This window comes from Ictalurus punctatus, chromosome 19 (genome assembly GCF_001660625.3).
Source record: "Ictalurus punctatus breed USDA103 chromosome 19, Coco_2.0, whole genome shotgun sequence".
NCBI classification, from domain to species: domain Eukaryota; kingdom Metazoa; phylum Chordata; class Actinopteri; order Siluriformes; family Ictaluridae; genus Ictalurus; species Ictalurus punctatus.
The window spans coordinates 20,044,997-20,066,602 of record NC_030434.2 but is presented as its reverse complement, the minus strand read 5'-3'; the positions used below and the strand labels follow the sequence as shown (position 1 = coordinate 20,066,602).

At 40.8% G+C, this 21,606-nt stretch overlaps 1 protein-coding gene across 2 annotated transcripts in view; it reads left to right on the top strand.

The window, feature by feature from the left end:
* Nucleotides 1-5,025: 5,025 nt before the first annotated feature.
* kcnd2 (potassium voltage-gated channel, Shal-related subfamily, member 2) overlaps nt 5,026-21,606 on the top strand; it is a 184,760-nt gene continuing 168,179 nt past the window's right edge. The window contains exon 1 of one of the 2 annotated variants that reach the window (XM_017493700.3): nt 5,026-7,026. In XM_017493700.3, coding sequence (XP_017349189.1) covers nt 5,915-7,026 — 1,112 coding nt within the window. In that variant the 5' untranslated portion in view covers nt 5,026-5,914. The remainder of the gene's footprint in view (nt 7,027-21,606) is intronic. The other variant, XM_017493701.3, reaches the window with a different exon arrangement.

Sequence of the window (21,606 nt, the reverse complement as noted above, 5' to 3'; positions counted from 1 at the left end):
TATTCTCTCTATTTCTGTCTTTTCCTCTCTTCTGCACTCTCTCAATTTTTTTCCTCTTTGTCACTTTCTCTCTTCTCCTCTCTCTCTCTCTCTCTCTCTCTCTCTGCTACTTTCACCACTACTTTCTCTCTTGCCACACCACACCACACACCACACACACACACACACACACACACACACACACACACACACACACACACACACACACACACACACACACACACACACACACACACACAGTCTCTGGCGCAGCTGTGTTGGCTCGAAAGTCAGTCAGCTTTAGCAAAATGGCTCAACTCCATTGGGAGTCGGGGATGAAGAAAAGGAAATCCTCCAGAGACAAGTTTGTGCACAAATCACAGAAACCTCTAGTCAGTCACACATGAGAACGCTCAGTGGATTTCACATCTCCTTCACCATTATACTGATAGAGTCAGGTTTATCACATGTCAGTGAGCCTGTGGTTCGTTACCTCTGCTGTCATACACACCGCGCTTACAGCTGAGTTGTTTGGGGTCATTAATAATCCAATTCCCATGCACTGACATCATATTGTTATTTTGTTATATATATAATTATATATATATATATATGTGTGTGTATATAGAGGAGTTTGCATGTTCTCCCCATGCGGCGGGAGTTTCCTCCGGGTACTCCAGTTTCCTCCCCCAGTCCAAAGACATGCATGGTAGGCTGACTGGCGTGTCTAAAGTGTCCGTAGTGTATGAATGGGTGTGTGAATGTGTATGTGATTGTGCCCTGCGATAGGCTGGCACCCTGTCCAGGGTGTACCCCGCCCTGTGCCCGATGTTCCCTGGGATAGGCTCCAGGTTCCCCCGTGACCGTGAAGAAGGAGTAAGCGGTAGAAGATGGATGGATGGATGTATATATATATATATATATATATATATATATATATATATATATATATATATATATATATATATTTGATAGATAGATAGATAGATAGATAGATAGAACATGTAGTTCTCCACAAAAAAGCACAAAAACTCAGTAGCAGTAGCAAAAACAAGCATTTTGGCTGCAACAGTCACCAAAAAAAAAAACTCGTCAAAATCCTGCATGGACTGATTATATGTAATATGAATAAAAAAAACTGTAGCTCACTCTAAAAAAATTGTTATTCAGTCCTGTTTATGTTTCGCCACTGATAAGGGGCTTCCTAACAGGCAGTTTGATCTGATGAAGGAAAAAATCCCCACAATTTAATCACAGTGTGTAAAACAAACCTGTTACATTGACACCAGGGTCCAGAGATCTGAATGGGTCTGAAACAGCATTGTAGGTAGGTGATAAATGCTGTTAGATGATGATAGATGGTGATAGAATGTGCACATGTCCTTAAAGGCATGTCCTTTGTCCTAGTTGTAGGTATAGCTCTCACTCCTGATCTGATTAAACTAACCTTAGCTGTGTTAGTCTTCTCAAACCACTTAGCAGCCTTAGCAGTGAGTTTGTTGGTGTCAGTTTAGTGAGCTTGCATTTTAATTCCATTATTTTAAATGTTAACATTAGCCTTGTCTTTGTTTTAGCTGGTTACAGCTCATTCAGTGGTGATAGATAAAGATAAAGCTGTCTAAAGTCTGATGTTTGCTGGCTAACAATCTTGGGTAAATTCAATGACCTAATCAATGCTTATTAATTCTACAGAATCCATCCATCCATTTTCCATGCCGATTATCCTACACAGGGTCACGGAGGAGTGTGGAGCCAAGGCGGGGTGACACCCTGGACAGGGTTCTGATCCATCACAGGGCACAATCACACACATTCACACACTACGGGCAATTTGGAAATGCCAATCAGGTACTACAACGCATGTATTTGGACTGGGGGAGGAAACCAGAGTACCCAGAGGAACCCCTGAAGCACGGGGAGAACATGCAAGCTCCGCACGCACAGGGCGGAGGTGGAAATCGAAACCCCCAACCCTGGAGGTGCACACTATGCCACCATGCCCCCTATTATACAGAACATATTTGTTTTAATGTTAGTTATCTGATGACGTTACACCATATTCTTTTCACATAATGTTAGATATCTATAATGGCAAAATAAGATAAAATAAATAAGAAATAAAGTACTTACAGATTGATTTATTTATTTTGTTGGCTCAGCCTTTCACTTCATCTTTCACCTGTCAGTTTATCATCAACAGCTTTGTTTCTATCCAGTGATGTTGCAACAACAAATTTGAGCCAAATGCTATTGGAGTTATTACATTCCAGGGAAAAAATTAAACCAAACAGTGACTACGTTGACATGGACAGCAGTAATCTAATTATTTACCTTATTCTGAATAAGACAATATTGTGATTAAGGTGTTTACATGAGTTGCTTTTAGAATATTCCTTTCATGTTCCCGTTTTACATGTTATAAAACATAGATCGATTAACGTCACACGTCATTACGTCACCGCGCCATGCCGTCCAAAGTTCCCTCCAGAATTTCACGTATCGACATACAGCTGGTCTTCGTTATGGTACCGTATACAGTTTTGGGTGTTTAAATTTTCATTTTACGAAAGCTTCAAGTGCAGTTAATTATTTGTCATGCTATACGTGCAAATAGATGACTGTTTGAAGCCGTGGGATGCGTCCCAAATCACGTATTTACCTATTATATAGTAGCTGAAATACATGTATTTTGCGTACTATATAGTAAGTATATGGTTTCGGTACTCAGCCGTGCTCTCTTGTTTGCCATAAAACGGCTGAGCACTGCCGTGTGTGTACGTGTCCTGTCGCAAAATGTGGTAAAAACTCCCACACGACGTTAATAGTGGGATTAAGGTGTGTACATGTCTGTAATGCACTTCAATAATGCGACTTAAACAGGAATACTCCACACGTTGTAATTCCATTTGTGTTTACTTCGAGTATGACTCGAAATTTCTGATTAAGGTAATCAGAAATCGCTGTTTACATGCTAGATTCTTAATCAGAGTATCATCTTAATTGGGTTAATATCATAATATTGTTGTCCATGTAAACGTACTGACTGGGTTTTAATGGAAACACAGCCATTTTGTTGTCTGAATCATGCAAAAGTAAAGTAACATGAATTAAGGCAGCAGAAACTCTGACCATCCCAGCATTTGGGTTATTTAAAGAATCCAGACTTTTAAGAGTGTTCCTAATGCTCAAGGGATTTTGTACAAAATATCTACAAGACAGTAATGCTTGATATTAATGCTGCATAAACTGCATAGAATTAATAAATCTGTCAAAAATGGGATTAATCGGGGTGGCAGTTGCCACTATGAGCCTTCGGTGTGGCCACACCTCTTGCATTTGTGCTCTAAATATTGGCTTGACGGCAATTTTATATGAGGATTAAATGGGAATAGAAGATTAGGTGATTATTTTCTGCAGCATTCCCATATCCAGTTAGTCCATTAATAAGATTATGTTTAATAATGTGTTTGATTTCCTCTCATGCAGTGCTGAATGACAGACTGCCTACATAAGCTTTCCTGAGGTTTCCAGTTGTGTGCTGACAGCGTGACTGGATCAGCTAAAAGCACACATTTATTTAATTGTTTATTTATGTTTCCTTGTTTTTTTCTATTTATAACATATCCTATTGTTTCATTTATAACACATTTTGTATTACTTACTTACCTGTTCATTTTTATTTGAATTTATCCTATTTTACTCTAGTTTCTAATTGTCATTTCTTATTTGTAAACACTTTAATTTTGTATTTTATATATGATATATGGATACTTTTGCTCAATCACTAAATGTAAAAACTATAAAAAAAAATTTGCATCATTGATTTAATTGGGTTCTCCTTATCTAGTTTTAGGACTTAGATGAAGATCTGATCACATTTCAGATCAAATTTCTGCAGAAATACTCAAAGTTGTAAAGGGTTCATAAACTTTCTAGCAGCAATCTCAATTATTGTCATCATTGTTGTTATTAATCACTGGTTTAAAAAAAAGAAAAAAGAAAAAAAAAAAAAAGGCCTGTAGGGTGGGAAAATATGATGATGTGCCCATAAAAAAAAAAATTAATGCCATATAGGGTATGCCTTCTTCCAGTGGAGAACACGTGATGCAGTGCCCTATAGAGAGCCCATTGTGTTAGAAAATGTGATGCACTGCCCTAAGGGTGCCCCTGTGTGTAAGAAAATGTGATGCAGTTTCCCTTAAGGTGAAAGAAACCATGAGGAAAAGTGAGGATGTGCCCACCAGGCAGCCCTGTAATGGTGAACATGTGATACAGTACCCTGTAGGGTTCCCCAACATGCAAGGAAACATGATAGTGCCCTAATGGGTGAAAAAAAACATTTACATTTCCAGCATTTGGTATCTAGAGCGATTTACATTGATCTCATTTATACAACTGAGCAGTTGAGGCTTAAGGGCCTTGCTCGAGGTCCCAGTAGTGACAGTTTAATGGTTTGAACTCACAACCTTCCTATTAATAGTCCAGCACCTTAACCACTGAGCTATATCGGCAAATAATAATAATAAAAACAACATGCACTGCCCTCCTGGGTGGCTCTCTAGCCTATAGGTGCCCCTCAGACACCCTGTGCCCACTTCTTCTTCTTCTTCTTCTTCTTCTTCTTCTTCTTATTATTATTATTATTATTATTATTATTATTATTATTATTTTTGTTGTTGTTGTTGTTGTTGTTATTATTATCATCATCATCATTATGCCCTCTGAGACCTGTCTCCATCTAGTGGTCCCGCGCGCATCATGAATCAACGCTCCCTCACCGTCTAAATGTCCGCAAACCCATCGCGCTTTTGGTTCAGGTTGCGCATTATCTTGCCGCTTCCCCTCCCTTTCACTTCCATTTCATTACGCATTTTACATTTCAGTTTGCCGAACAACGGGAACGATTTCAAGCACGTGCGCTTCCCTAACCCTGTTCTCCATTTCCCCCGCCTTTGCGTGGCATTGTATATTTAAAATTAACGCGCGCGCGCCGCACAGTTCCTCAAGCGCTCCATTCTTCCCGCAGGAGGTACCCGGTGCGTGGAGCACGTGACTCTTCTGGAGCCACAGAGCAGCTCGCGCTCCCACCGCATGCGTGCATTTCTCTAACGGAGTCTCCAGCTTCAGTCCGATCATTTGTTGCTGCTCAGCTATTAACCCGGTCCTGTTTTCTTTTTTATCTCCTATTTTTGACTCAACGCGTTTGCTTTTCCATTACGGATTTTGTCCCCCCGCGACCTCCCCCTCTTCCGTCGCTGTGAGAGTGAGTGGAGTCGAAATGCAGTGGTGACAGATGCGGAGAAGAAGGTTGCATTATTTTTCCACGCTTACACCCTGAGCACACTTTCATCAGGGTGGTCTTCTGCATATGGACCACTGGCACACTGCATTCTGGCACCGCGGAGTGTACTACTGACAGCATGCACGCGCTTGGCTGACTGCATCTGAACCTGTTTGAGACTGTTTGAGTGCTGAACTTGTTGCTGTAGAGCGCAGAACAACATTTGGGATACTTTTCTGCAATTTTTGTTCGTTCTTTTTTTTTAGTTACAGAAAAACAGCAGTCAATCAAGGAGTACAGGAGTACATGTCAAGTGCATGCGCTGTTTTCTTCTTTTGAGCTCGAGCGTATTTGTATCGAGGTAAGACTGTTTCCTATTTACAAGCACTCCAGATAAAGTGCAAATGCGTGCAGTTTACTGCACTGCTCACTGAAAAGTGAAAGGGATTCGCTTTGCGCGCAAACACGCAACTCTCTGGCCTTTAAAGCTGGTCGACTTCTCTCCTTCAGTCTGCTTATAGAATTTGCGAGACGCGTATAGTTTGCGTCTGATCTACAGATGTCCGTTTACTCTGTCGTGCATCTCTGAGCGGGAAACTGAGCGTCGAGTCAACCCAAGTTGGACGAGCTTGCGCTACAGCTTGCGAGGTCAGCATGGCGGCCGGAGTGGCAGCATGGATACCCTTCGCGCGTGCCGCGGCTATAGGATGGATGCCGGTAGCGAGCGCTCCTATGCCCGCTCCACCACGGGACAAGAGGCGCGCGCAGGACGGTCTGATCATCCTAAACGTGAGCGGCAGTAAGTTTCAGACGTGGCGGAACACGTTGGAGCGCTACCCGGACACACTTCTGGGCAGCACGGAGCGCGACTTCTTTTACCACGAGGAGACCAATGAATACTTCTTCGACCGCGATCCGGATATCTTCCGGCACATTTTGAATTTTTACCGCACCGGGAAGCTGCACTACCCGCGCCACGAGTGCATCTCCGCGTACGATGAGGAGCTAGCCTTCTTCGGGATCATCCCCGAGATTATTGGAGACTGTTGCTATGAAGAGTATAAAGACCGACGGAGAGAGAACGCCGAGCGGATTCAAGACGACGAGGACACCGATAACAACAAAGACCTCGTGCCGCCGGACATGACGTTCCGCGAATCCATGTGGCGCGCGTTTGAGAACCCGCACACCAGCACCATGGCCTTGGTGTTCTACTATGTGACAGGTTTCTTCATCGCTGTGTCGGTCATGGCCAATGTGGTGGAGACGGTGCCGTGCGGCACGATGCCGAACCGCGCCAAGGAAGTATCCTGCGGTGAACGTTACGCGCTCGCCTTCTTCTGCCTGGACACGGCCTGTGTCATGATCTTCACCGTGGAGTACCTGTTGCGCCTGATCGCCGCACCAAGCAGGTACAAGTTTGTCAAGAGCGTAATGAGCATCATCGACGTGGTGGCTATCATGCCTTACTACATCGGCCTGGTCATGACGGACAACGAGGACGTGAGCGGCGCCTTCGTCACCCTCAGGGTCTTCCGAGTGTTTCGGATTTTCAAGTTCTCGCGCCATTCGGCCGGCCTGCGCATTTTGGGTTACACACTGAAGAGCTGCGCCTCTGAGCTGGGATTCCTCCTGTTCTCCCTCACCATGGCCATCATTATCTTCGCCACCGTTATGTTCTACGCGGAGAAAGGTTCCAACTCGAGCAAGTTCACCAGCATCCCAGCGGCCTTCTGGTACACCATCGTCACCATGACCACTCTGGGGTAAGTGGCTGCGCTGATGTGTGCGGGTGTATGTGTTTCGTGTGCGCATGTGGATATACAGCGCTCTGCTCAGTATGTGACATGAAAGAACCGCGTTTTCTGAAAGTCACATGACCTCCAGATAATCCGGCCTCATGGGAAATTATCTGCAGTCATCAAACTGGTTCAAAGTAATATCATTGCAGCTGCACTGGGGGCAAAATTAAACCGTAAATAGAACGCATATGAAGGGTCTGGGAAAATCAATAATATGATAGAACTCTCTCTCTCTCTCTCTCTCTCTCTCTCTCTCTCTCTCTCACGCGCACTGCACCTCTCTTCAGTCGCCTCATACACAGCACAACCGGATGCGCTTGGCACCTTGTATCTATACCCGTGTATCTATGTGGCAGTTTTTAGCAGTGCTGTAACTGCAATTCTCACATCATCCCAAAGCCAAGAGGCAGCTGTAACAAGGCATGGAGCTATTTCAGTAATCATCCCATATGGATGTTTTGTTGCTCTGTGCGTCAGTGCGCTCTCAGTTGGGCTGAAGCGTAGTTCTGAAACGCTTTACGCGCTTTTCTGGCTTTACTAACTCACAAACCGGGAGACTTCCACACGCCCACGCAAACGCTGTGTCACCCTCCGGGCCAATCATAAAACTGTGCGCTCCGACTCTCAGCCGGCGCTTTGATCAGCGCGCTTTGCAAGCGCAGTGCGGCTGCTGTCATAACACGAACTGCAAATGACAGTGCGCCTGGGCCATGATGACAGACTACTCATAATGGGTCAGCGGGCTGTAATTCTCATTTAAAGCCTTTGAATGTTAAGCTCACTGAAGTGTGCGTGTTCGTGCTGCTGACAAAGGGTTTTTTTTTCCCCTACCTCATATCTTTCTGACTTCCTATCGTTTCTACAATCTGGCTGCTGTTACGACTGTGCAAGGGGTATATTTTCTGTTTGATATAAATTGTCAGACAGCATCGGGTAGCATTGCTGTCTCACCACTCCAGGGTCTCGGGTTCGATCCTGAGCTCGGTTTACCGTTTGGGTGGAGTTTTGTTCTCCCTGTGTTCAGGTGGGATTCATCCAGGTTCTCTGGTTTCCTCCAACCTCCCAAAAACATACAGATTATGCTAAATTGCCCGTGAAGTTGTGTGCTTGTGTGTGTGCACGTGTCCTCATGGTCATGACCAGTGTTCCTGAGAGGGTCACCGGATTCCCCATAACCCTAACCAGAATAAAGAACTTATTGATGAATGAAGTAGAGCTGCAACAACTAATCGATAAAGTCGATAATAATTGATTATGAAAATAGTTGTCAACGAATCTCATTATCGATTAGTTGGTTTGTGCGAGGCACTGGGGTGATTTACTCATTACGTTACTTCTCTTCCGAAAACACGCTTCGGAGAGTAAATACTAAAGTTGTGTCCCAAATGACGTACTATATAAATACACTATGCGCTGCGTACTCTACCGTCTAGTGTGTGAATTTTAGAAAGGTAATATCATCTAAAATGGAACACTAGCATTTTTTTCACTAACCGGAAGTATAAACCGCTTCCAAGTCGACGGCGCATGACGTCATACGCACGTAATGTGACGGCTCTAGCTTTAGCCTGATACCCAGAGTCACTGTACATGAATTTCTTTTCTCTCAATGACCATCAGACGGAGGCGAAATCGTCAAGTGACTGGGGAAGAAAACGTGCGACCTCCAAGTCCTCCAAGGCAGAGGAGTATTTTATATGTAAACACTGCGGAGAAGATAAAACTTTATAAAGTGGAGTTTGTGTAGCACGAGCACGACAGTGATGCTGTCGCGAGTTGCTTAAAGGTTTAGTTTAATTTAAGTTTATTGACATTATATACTGTATCAGTGTAACTTCTGCTCTTTATTATAACGGAAGTGATGTATTAGTAACGAGGCCACGCTGCTCCTCACGCCGTAGATGCGGAGATGCAGCGTAGGAGTGCGAGTAAGATCTGTAATGTCTAATTAAAACATTATGATCAAAAGTAAACACAAGTAAAATAATATTCCTGAACACAGTGACTAACAGAAACCACAAGATGCAGTGAAAGTGAGATTTTATTATTAATTTAGCACTGTAGTATAATTCTGTGCTTTTTGTGCATCCATAAAAAGTAATGCATATGTACTTATATATATATATATATATATATATATATATATATATATATATATATATATATAAATATATATATATATATATATATATATATATATATATATATAAGTATATACGTATAAAGTATTTATGCATTTTTTTAATGGATGCACAAAAAGCACTGAATTAAACTACAGGTACTGAACGTTTGCCTGACCTCATCCAATTAATCGATTAACTGGAAAAAATAATAATAAAATAATCGGCCTACTAATCGATGATGAAAATAATCGTTAGTTGCAGACCTAGAATGAAGTAATGAATGAATGAGTGATGGCGCTTCTCGAAAAACATCAGTGGTACAGATTTCTTTGGTGGACATTGAATATGGCACTTAAACAAGACATCTGCATCACATAAGTGACCATCTGTACCAATTCATACCACATGCATGCCATAAGGTACAACATCATGCTTCAATTTTAGAAAATATACGTGTAAATATTGGCCATACATACAGTATAGCAGCAACTACAGTGTAATGCATAGGGTGACAGCAGTCAGTTCACCTAAACACATGACATGAGACAATGGGACACTACAGGCACACAGCATATTTCGGTTACCCGTCATGGTGTGATGCGTATTATTACTGTACAAGCACTCTCTTCTTCCGCTACAGGCTTCACATCATTGCATCATTAGTTCATATCATAAGGACACAGCAGCATACATGCTGTGGAGTTTAAAGCACAAGTCGGACATATCACTGAGGTGGTGTTAACTGAAACACTGGATATTCAGAGGACCAGTAACAGCTGGGAGACGGGAGGATAAAATCTAATACCGATCAATAGGTCGAAAATAAAACACACACTTAGGAAGCTGCATAATGTTTCATAATGTCTATAAGTGTTGCCTGCCTGTAATGCTCTACAGACTTTTCTATGAATACTAATCATGGTAAATAGAAACACTCGAACCCTTTCAGTTGCCATTTTGTGTAATTTGTACTTTGATTGGATAATGTGTGCTTAGTCTGCATATTTTTAATTTTTCCTCCAAAGACATTTAAAGGGGAAACAAAGGATGATCATGTAAATAAAGTATTTCACATGTGCCACTGCTGATGACGTTTTGCTAGCTGTTGCCAGCAAAGATAGTGGATGAAAGCTGATGTATAGATAAAATATTTGCCCATGATGATAAACTGGCACTGATATATCTAGTTTCAGTGGAGCAGCATCAATTTTGTATTGCTGAGTGATACGGATACGTTTAAAATAATGATCAAATGTTAGAGTGTAAGAGAAGTAAAACATGCGGGAGAATGCTGAAACTGTGAGAATGATCAAGGAGGATTGCCACATCTCATTGGGCACAGTGAAAGCGCTTCCTGGCTGTCAGATTGGATGATATCAGTAAAGGAAAAGCAATTATAGTCCCACACTCAGCAGTGAGTTAATGGCAGGAGCCTGTGTGTGTTTGTGCAAGTGTGTAGGTCTTCGTCACTTGGGAGGGGGAAGTGAGTCACAAGGGCTGGCTGCTAATGAACTGTGTCTTCCAAACAACCACACAGCTGCAAAACCTCAGTGCTGCAGCCCCTCCTTTCATCTGCCTTCCACTCGGACTGATCACAATGCACCATTACTTCTTTCAGACCTCCTTTCCTTTAGTTCCTCAATGCCCGTCGTGGAGTCTGAGAAAGGAAGAGGAGGCAGACACTGCATCAAGGCACTGAACCTCTAAATCAAGGGTTTTCAAACTTTTTGCAGTCAGGAACACCTTAACTGTGAAATGAAATCCCAATGCAGCACAGCTTTACCAGAACGGAATTCAAGTATTCAAATATTGGGCTTGGGCGCACGGTGGCTTAGTGGTTAGCACGTTTGCCTCACACCTCCAGGGTCCGGGCTTTGAGTCCCGCTGGGGCCATGTGTGTGCGATGTTTGCATGTTCTCCCCGTGCTGCGGGGGTTTCCTCTGGGTACTCCGATTTCCTCCCCAGGACAAAGACATGCATGGTAGGCTGATTGGCGTGTATAAAGTGTCCGTAGTGTATGAATGTGTGTGTGAGTGTGTATGTGATTGTGCCCTGTGATGGACTGGCACCCTGTCCAGGGTGTACCCCACCTTGTGCCCGATGCTCCCTGGTATAGGCTCCAGGTTTCCCGTGACCCTGAAAGGAGTAAGTGGTAGAAGATGGATGGATGGATGGATGAAATATTGGGCTTATTATTTAAATGCGTATAATAATAATTTTGACTATTTAGCAGAGCTGTAGATTATTTTTCCCCCTAAAATGCCCCCTGCCCCACTAAGATTTGCTCTCCATTAGATTTGCCATAAGAAGGCACATATGAAATACAGTCGCTGATGTACTTACATAAACAAGGTGGATTAATTACTCTATTTTATATATTTTTTTCTCACATTATCCAGCCAAAATACAAATTGCACAAAAGGACAGATGAAAGTAAGCTTGGTGGGTTTTTTTTGTTTGTTTAAATTATTTTTTCAAATGGATTTGAAGGAATCACAGCATGAATCAAGTAAACAATTACAGACTTTAAACAATTTTAAATTAGAAATGATAAATGTAGCTGCCTATTTGACTTTGTGTGTGTGTGTGATTACTGTATGCTATTAAGTAAATGGTAAATTGTGCACTTATATAGCGCTTTTATCCAAAGCGCTTTACACTGAGTCTCTTTCACCAATTCACACACACACATTCTCACACCAATGGTAGCAGAGCTGCCATGCAAGGCGCTAACTTGCCATCGGGAGCAACTTGGGGTTCAGCGTCTTGCCCAAGGACACTTCGGCATGTGGAGTCATGTGGGCCGGGAATCGCACCACTAACCCTATAATTAGTGGACAACCTGCTCTACCACCTGAGCCACAGCCGCCCATAGATCTTGAGTAGATATTTAATTGCTCAACCCTAATAATTTGACTGTCAAGATACTGATATATATTAGGCTTTAGCTCTCCTTTTTAATATTATGACTAGCTGTCACTCATAGGAACTATGGGAATAATACATATAGTACATAATGGTGATTTCTGATTTCCACCACTGTAATAAAAAAAATCTAAATTGCTGATCAGGTTCTTGCCTCCATTATCAATTACTCAGAATAGAAATAAATTTTTAAAAATTTAACATTTCACCATAAGGCCAGGTTTCACACCAGCGACGTAACAGCTTGCTCTGTGTTAGAACTGGTGTTATATCTTATTCTTGGCAGCACTCCACTCCATCTCTTCAGTTAATACAGCATGACACTGTTTTTTTGACTGTTGCTCCCAGACCGCTTAGAAGATCAGAGTGGTTGAAAAGCATAGCGTCTTTAAAGGCAATAGAGCAGCCCATCAATGCGCTCGTTTAAAAGTTAATCCATTACACTTTCACCCATTCCTGAGCTCCCATTTTAATCCTAACCCTCTTCAGAATCACCTCAGAAAGTAAAGAAGGACTGCCATTACTAAGCGCCTTTGCCCACTCGCAGATCTGAAACGCACAAAAATGTCCATATTGCTTTTTAACATGGCTTTGTAAGCTGGAAGCAAGAGGAAGTTAAACTATGCATGTGTCGTAGTGCATACTATAAACTCTTAGGACTCCTAGGACATGCCTCATTCTTGTAACTAGCTTTTCTATAAGTTTCATCATAATTACACAATAGTTCTTAGTATAATAAGCTAATAAGATGAGATTTTAAGCATTATAATGAGTGTTTTGAACAATGTGGCACTTGGTTTAAGATGAAGATTAGAGCATTCAATATGGGTAAAGATTGGGGTAAATAGTGGTATTAGCAACTGCACGTTTTCACAAGATTTAATTTGAAGGAAAATGAATAAAATCCAACCACAGTGCTTTGACCAGGAGACTCCTGCAATTAGCCCCAGTTTCCTGGAAGGAACAAATTAAAATCAACCAAAACATTTTTAACGTGGGTTTATTTATTTTACAAAACTGTTTAGCCTGGTGTTTCGAGTGCAGCGCAAGTGCTGATGAAATGCAAAAGACGCATTCGCTGAATAATTTTGCTTTACACCTCATGTTCATCCTCCTGTTCATCTACCTCGTGTTCTTCTACATGAAATTTGAACAGGAAATTCATAAACCTTAGACTTGTGAGACATAAGAAAACTTGAGTGCTCATGGTGGGCAGAAACAGAAATCATGTTCCACAGCGTAATGGATACGTAAACATAAATGGATAAAAAAATAAGTATCAAGTGTTGTTCCTTAACAAAATAAAAAATTGCAGTTGTTGGCAAATTGCTGTTGTGTAAAAGGGAATAAAACACTTCAGGACTTGCTGTTATAACAAAATAATCAAGCCCTATAATTGGTTATTGTCCTGTACCAGCATGACCAATTGTATTTTATTCCTTATTTATGTAACCCTACATTTGCACTCTGGAGAATTGAACCACAACATGAAAAATGTGTTTTGACTGCTGCTTTACCCAAAAGCAAACATTAGCTTATTTGTAATGGTGTGTTCAAGCTGTGAGACATAATACACATGAACTGTGTGGAGGTTTATCAGGTGTTCTTGGCAAGCTGTTCTGTTGATGAAAGATATAGAGTACAGTGGTTGTTACTGCTCTGTTGGATAAGACCCAGATGTTTTACCGTAGTGCTAAAGATATTCTTATTGCTAAAGCTGGTTTATCTGGTCATCAATCATCTAGATAACGCCTCTGACTACACACTATCTAGATAATGCTTTTGCCTGTTAGTGACACATCTTCTATGAGATAGCTAGGACAATGCTTCGAATCTCTCCTTTCTGTTGTAGAAACCAGATAGGTAGGATAGGGTCTTGACAAAATGTAACCATAGTCATTCTTTTAAAGCTCTTCTCACGATGTCTTAGAAAGTGATTTTGCAGCGTTCACATTCTGTTGGTAGTATTTTATACAGAGCACAACTGACATACACTCTGTACACCTGCTCATTCATGCAGATATAAGACAACAGCTTTTTTTAATATGGTCTTCAGCTGTGTAACTTTGTCATCCGTTTTGACACGTTGTGCATTATGAGATGCTTTTCTGCTCACCACGTTTGTGAAGAGTTGTTATTGGAGTTACCATATTAGAGTTGCCTTCCTATCAGGAAGCAATCAGGTCATTCTCCATTGATATCTCGCATCAACAGTTTATTTCTTCCTGTAGAACTGCCACTCAGTGGATGTTTTTTTTTTTGTTGTTTGTTTTTTTTTGCACCTTTCTGTGTAAACTCTAGAGCATCTTGTGAGTAAATATCCAAGTAGATAAATAGTTTTCGAAATACAGCAGCAAAACCCTGCTGAAAATGAACAGTAGAACCCATCACAGAAATTCGAATGGTTTCCACTACAAATACCATTAAAAACCATTAAACCAATTACCATTGCCATTATTGGTCCTTAATGGTACCCATTAGACATAACACGCCACCAATAGTAGACAACATAATTACCAGTATAGACCCACAGGGATCGTTAGAGTTTCCATTAAAGCCAATATAAATTCCCATTATATATAAACATTACAAATTCTATGATGGTTTCTATTGTTTTTTTCCAGCAGGGCAACTATATCAAAGTCACAGAGATTACATATTTTTCCCTATTCTGATGCTTGATCTGGAGCTTGATGTTCTCCTGGGGGTTCTCCCAGGTGTTTCCTCAGCCAATTCTGTTTCCTCCCCCACTCCAAAGACATGCATTAAAGGCTGATTAGCATTTCCAAACTGTCCGTAGTGTGTGAATGTGTGTGCCCCGCAATGGATTCGCACCCCATCTAGCGTGTCCCCTACATTGTGATAAGCTCCAGGCTCCCCCGTGGCCCTGTGTAGGATAAGCAGTATAGAAAATGGATGGATGGATAGAAGTGTAACACCATGATTCTGGGGAATTGCACTTTCTTCCTAACATTCCATCTGTATGTAGGAATGACAATAAAGCCTACTTCACTTAATTTGAACACTTACCTGTCTTCCCCATAACATTTTAGTCTTATCCCAAGCCTGGTTTTTAACCTCAGCTCAAAGTTTCATTCATTAAATGGAGCAGATAAGCCATAGTGTGCATGTACTGTATCGCACAGGTCTGAACACCTCTCATCTTTTCTAATAGAGTAATTTCTGGCCACCTCAATTAAATCAGCGGTGCTTTAATTGACTTATTCACTGTCAAATGCATCAATTATGTGAGCAGCTGTCACTGTTAAAGTCATGCAGAGAAAACGAGAAAGATAATATGACGATGTATGAGCAGCAGGAAAGAAGAAAGTGAGAAATTAAGTACATCAGGTGCAGATGATATATGTTATAAATGATATGTCACTTGCATTTGTCCTACATTCATCCATCACTCTGGAAAAGGCCATACAGTATGTAGTAGATCTTGCCTCTGAGTCTCTCTCTCTCTCTCTCTCTCTCTCTCTCTCTCTCTCTCTCTCACTCATTATCTCTTTCTTCCTATAGGCGTTTACAGTCACTCTGCTGCAGAGTTCATAAAGTGACATAATGAAGGTAGATTAGAGAGCACGCATAATGGACTAAACATGAGATCATTCCACTTTTATTAACTTTCACTGGGTCAGAGTAGGCCAGCCAGCTGCAAAAAGGCATTGAATGATCATAAGGCATTTAATAATTTTCTATAGCAGCGGCTCTGACAGTAGTTTCATGTGCAAGGTTTATATTAATGCACTCGTTCTAATACTTCAACAAGTTCACACTTGTGAAATCAAATTGATTGATTTTAAAACATTTGCAGTAGTTGATAATGTGAGTTTTTTTTCTGAAGAGACATTTGGATGTTATTTTTTCAAAGGAGTCCCAGTGTTAGCACTTTGTAACAGTCAGGGGTAAAGTTGTAACTTCTTCACAACAGATTCCTTTGCAGTTTCTTAGAAACATGACACAAGCCTGGTGAGGGAAGGACCATTTTATCTGTTTTAATGTAAGTGATTACAGAGAGTAACTTTTTTCACAGATGTTCCACAACATTAAACTGTAACATTAACTGTAAATGTAAAAAATGTTTTTTATATATATATATATATATATATATATATATATATATATATATATATATATATATATATATATATATAAAAATTACATTTAAAAAATATTGGTAAACTGCTGAGGTTTAAGAGGAATAAAACTGTTGGGTTACATCAAATCATCCTGTTGTTGATTACTTTCCGAGAAACAATATCCCCTGTCATGTTTTTGTACTTTCACATTAAACTGTAGTGGACGATTAAAGCTATATCCACTTTAATCTGGATAGATCTGAAAACTGCACTTTAATTTTTAAAACACTCTCCATCTACACTGGCGTCTTCAAACATTTTCAAAAAGTTGCTTGTCCACACTGAAACATCTGAAACCCGCTTACATCCCTATACTGCAAATGCGTAAACTCGTAAGAAGCTTTGGCCTGTGTCACTATCTTCAAAAACCCACCTCTTCCGTGAACACCTAACCAGCCTCTAAAATGATAACCCCCCGCATTATCAAAAAAAAAAACCCTACGCTGGCACATGCACCTCCACTCTGGCACTTTGCTTTCTAGAACTCAATGAAAAGATCTTGTATGGTAGCACTGCTTGTGTTGTTTTCCGCTTGATATATCGCTTTGCTGGTATTTCCTCATTTGTAAGTCGCTTTGGATAAAAGCGTCTAATGACTGAATAAAAGTAAATTTCATTTCCATCAGGCGTTTATTTAACAAAGCTATCAAACTGGATATCAGGCACAACAACTGCAGTACAGCATCGTCCACCATCTTGTTTGTTTTGAGTTAAATGGGTTATATGACTGCATCACATGACTAGAAATACATCATCGTTTTTGAATATCTCTATTTTCTTAGTCTACTCTACAACACGAAAACGGCTTTGTCAAATTTATCCACTTGGAAGAGCGTTTTCGAAAAGCTCCATTTTCACTGGACAAAAACGCCGTCTCAGTGTAGACAGAAGGCCAAAATATAGAAAAGAAATGTGTTTTCAAATTTATCTGGATTAATGTGGATTTAGCCTAACAATGGATTTAATGCTCGGAAAGCTAGGTTCCTTCAGAGGTAGCATGAGGGGTCAGTGGTGAGCTCACTGGAGTCGTTCTACGGTTAGGGCACGGGGTGCAGTGTGAAAGGGGTTCATTAGTGTGTCTGACAGGCTGTTCTGGTGTGGGATTACTCTCATTAGCACACCCTGATTAGCCTGGGCATAAAGAGACATAGTCCACAGAAAGGTAATAATGCCATTTGTATTATTGATAACCTCTCAGAGACTCATATCATGGGACAATGAAACAAGTATAATTTTTTTTTGGCACAATACAGGATTTACAATGGACAATTTTGTTGTAAACATTCCTACAGTGGTTACACAGTAGTCCCTTGAGCACGATTTCTCGCATTAGGTAATGATGACGTTTCCTTTTGAAAGTAATACAGTCTCTCCAGGGACAGATGATTTTGTTCAGGCCATTGATTAGCTGCCTCACTGACTAATACAGAAACCAAGGCACCAAATAATTTGAAAGATAAATAATAATACTGAAATAAACAGTGTTGTAATCAACAATATCTCAAATGAATGTCTATCCTGACTAGGATACAGGAGCAACTTGTGACCATAGATTCTGGTGGAGCAGAAAGTTAAATTTTTATAGACACTTAAAATAGTATATTTAAAGATACATTAAATAATGGCATAGACTCAATGCTATTTAATTGACTTATGCTATAACCTAATATCTAGGGAATTTTAGAGGAACTCTGTAATAGGAAGTTGTGAGTTGACAATACTTGAATGAACTTGGTCAAACTAGTTCAGGGGTGTCGAATCTTTTCCGCAAAGTCTGGTTCCTCTCATGGTGTTGGTTCAGGAAGTTTTTCCTCACCACCATCACCTCTGGCTTGCTCATGAGGAATCTAAGTCTACATCTGGATTTCTGTAAAGTTGCTTTGTGATGTCTGTTGTTAAAACTGCTACACAGACAACATTGAATTGAATTATTATAGTGGCAAAATATTGATGGACATTAATATGACAATGATATGACAACTGTGCCATTTGCTGATGACATTTGCTATGTTTTGATAGCAATCCTGCAGAAAATGATAATTAACAATCTCAAATGCTAGCTTTGTGCCAGAATGAAGCTAAGCTGACCCAATTAGCAGATGCTTAGATCACACTGTGGCTCAGTGGAGCAGAAGGTAGTGTTGATCTGTCACAACTCCAGGGTCCGAGCTTGAGATTACTGTCTGTGTGGAGTTTCATATGTTCTCCTCATGCCCATGTAGGTTCCCTTTGGGTTATCTGATTTTGTCCCACCGTCCCAAAACATGCCAGATTGGCTACTTTAAATTGCCCGTAAGTGTGAATGTGTGTTGCACTGTGATGGATTGGCATTGGATTTCTACAGTGCCAAGATAAATCGCTTACTGAGGACGTTTTTTTGTGTGTGTGAATGCCTTTCAATGTCTTTTATCTAATTCCAGCTTTGATTTGAGAGAGGAAACGAGAGTGCATGAGTATTCTCATGAATGTGATATGTAGTCTATTAGATGTATGTTGGCTTTTACAGGATTATATGGGTTCTAGATTATCTGATTGACTTGTGCATTAGCTCAGTCGTGGCAACACAGAGAGAACATAATGAAGTAATTAAAGTCTCTTTGTCATGCGGAATAATCCTTGCAGCGCTCACTTGTGACTGCGTGGCTGTTCATCCATCCATATGACTCCTGCACCACCACTAAGAGTCTAAATAGGTTCCTTCTCTCTTCTTTTTTTAAGTGTGTTGGGAAATATGATGACTCACAACTCAATTTCTATAACCGAAGAATTTTATATTGCATCATCTTCAGTGTATTAAGTTTACAAACTACTTGTGTTACATGTTTTGCTAATATTGAACTTAAAAGGTTTGTAGTGCTCGGCTAGCTCAGTCGTTATAGGCATGAGACTCTTAATCTCAGGATTGTAGGAGAGACAATGGAGGGTTGTATCAGGAAGGGCATCCGAGGTAAAACCTGTGCCAAATCAAGTATGTGGATCATAAACCAGATTTCCATAATGGAGCCGAACGATCCATTGTTTCACCCCCTAAGCCGGAAGAAGAAGAAGAAGAAGAAGAAGAAGAAGAACTTGTAAGGATTTACATTTGTGCATTTCTTGCTAATGATGTATTAATAGCAAACCTATAGCTTATAATGCACATAGCTAAAATGATGTCTGATCAAAGGTATGATGTGTAATCATTGGCAAATTGCTGCCGTGTATGCAGAATAAAACACTTCCTGACACACTGTTATAGAAAAGTCATCAACACAGCCTGCCTTTCCAAGTCTTGAGATAATGCTTACTTGAATATGCTAGTAAATGCTAATAGGCAAGCTAATGTACAGTAATGTCAGTTGTAATGGTTGCCTAACAACCGTAAGATAACTTGTCATTATTAAATTGGCTAATGGTAGCTTTATTTAGAATTGAAGTTAAGACACCAAGTTGAGAGAAGAAATCATGGATGGAGCTTTCACGGCATAAACATAAAATCCATCCATCCATCCATCCATTTTCCATCCCACTTATCCTACACAGGGTCACGGGGGAGCCTGAAGCCTATCCCAGAGAACTCAGGTCACAAGGTGGGGGACACCCTGGATAGGGTGCCAACCTATTGCAGGGCACAATTGCACACACATTCACACACTAAGGACACTTTGGAAATGCCAATCAGTCTACAACACATGTTTGAACTGGGGCAGGAAACCGGTGTGCCCAGAAGAAAGCACGGGGAGAACATGCAACCTCCACACATACCGGGCAAAGGCAGGATTTGAACCCCCAATCCTGGAGGTGCGAGGCAAATGTGCTACAAATAAGCCACTGTGTCCCCTGTAAAGATAAATGAGAGCCTAATTGAAACTGTCTTGGCTACTAAACAGATAAGTATAAGGTTTTTTTCTGTAATTTGACCCCTGCTGTCATCCATAAGACAAATTCATTCATTCATCTTCAGTAACTGCTTTACCCTGCTCAGGGTCACCTTAGATCTTATCCCAGAAACACTGAATGTAGAACAGGAAGACAGTTCACATGGCAATATATACACTCACACCTAGGGACAATTTAAAGTCAATCCACCTAACAATATGTTTTCAAGAGATGTAAGAAAACCTACATGGACATAGAGAGAACATGCAAAACAATGCACAGACAGTAACCTGAGCTCAGGATCGGATCCCACACCCTCAAGCTGTGAGACAGCAGCACTACCTGTCATGCCATCTCACAGCCTAAAGCACAGATTGATAACGATATATTAGTAGCTGGTTTGCTGAAGATTGTGAGCTCTTGATGCACATGCTTCGCCTGGACATGGAAATTCATGGTATGTGGCATCTGAATTGGTCAGAGACCCTGACGGTCAGGAATGGCCTTTAGCAATGAAAAGAGTTCACTAATCTGCACACTATACAGTACTCCAGCCAGGAAGATTTGATTTAAAGGTTAAAGATAAAACTGCGAAAGATTCCAAGTTTGAATTCAGGCATAGTGATATGTGAAGGGTTTTGCCAGGCCACCACATTTTTTGGTACAATTTTTAATGTATAGGTTCTTCTATGTACAGTATTCATTTTAGAGGATGCAGCATGAGACTGTCTAGCTGCACAGTCTCTCCACAGTCACTATTTTAACCTGAATGTCTAATGAGGGTGCCTAGAGAAGTGTTCAGGACAGGAATAATGAGTTTACCGAGAGAGAGAGAGAGAGAGAGAGAGAGAGAGAGAAAGAGAGAGAGGCATAATGACCTTGGTTGTATTCCAAGAAGGAAGAAGGAGTGTTTTCATAAAGCCTGACACATAAGTGTGTGTGTGTGTGTGTGTGTGTGTGTGTGTGTGTGTGTGTGCATAATGGACTGGACATGCTGAAGAGAAAGTATGCTCAATATTAATCAAAATTAATCAAGACACCAATATTTAATCTAAGTCTCAATAGATACTAGAGAAAAAAACCCTAAAGCAGAGACTCATGAGAATCGCAATCCTTATCCTACCTAGCATTCAGAGTGTGTGTGTGTGTGTGTGTAGGATAGCATTTGTGCCTTCACTATATTTAGTTCAATTAAGATTGCAATCACATCAGTTATTTACAGCAGTAATAATAATTCATGTTGGTGTTTCTTTTGTCGATGTGTGAGGCTTCGTGTGAGCATTTCCCTTTCCCAGCCTGAACAAATCGCACTTTCTTTCATTGTCAAGGTGAATCTGGTTGGCTGCCTGTTTGTTGACTGTGTGATTTAGGCACAAATGGAGCGAATCAGTGGAAGGACACTGTGTAACCAGTGCAGGTGAAGCAAAACACTATGACACACACACACGGACACATACATACAGACTTGGACACACACACACACACACACACAC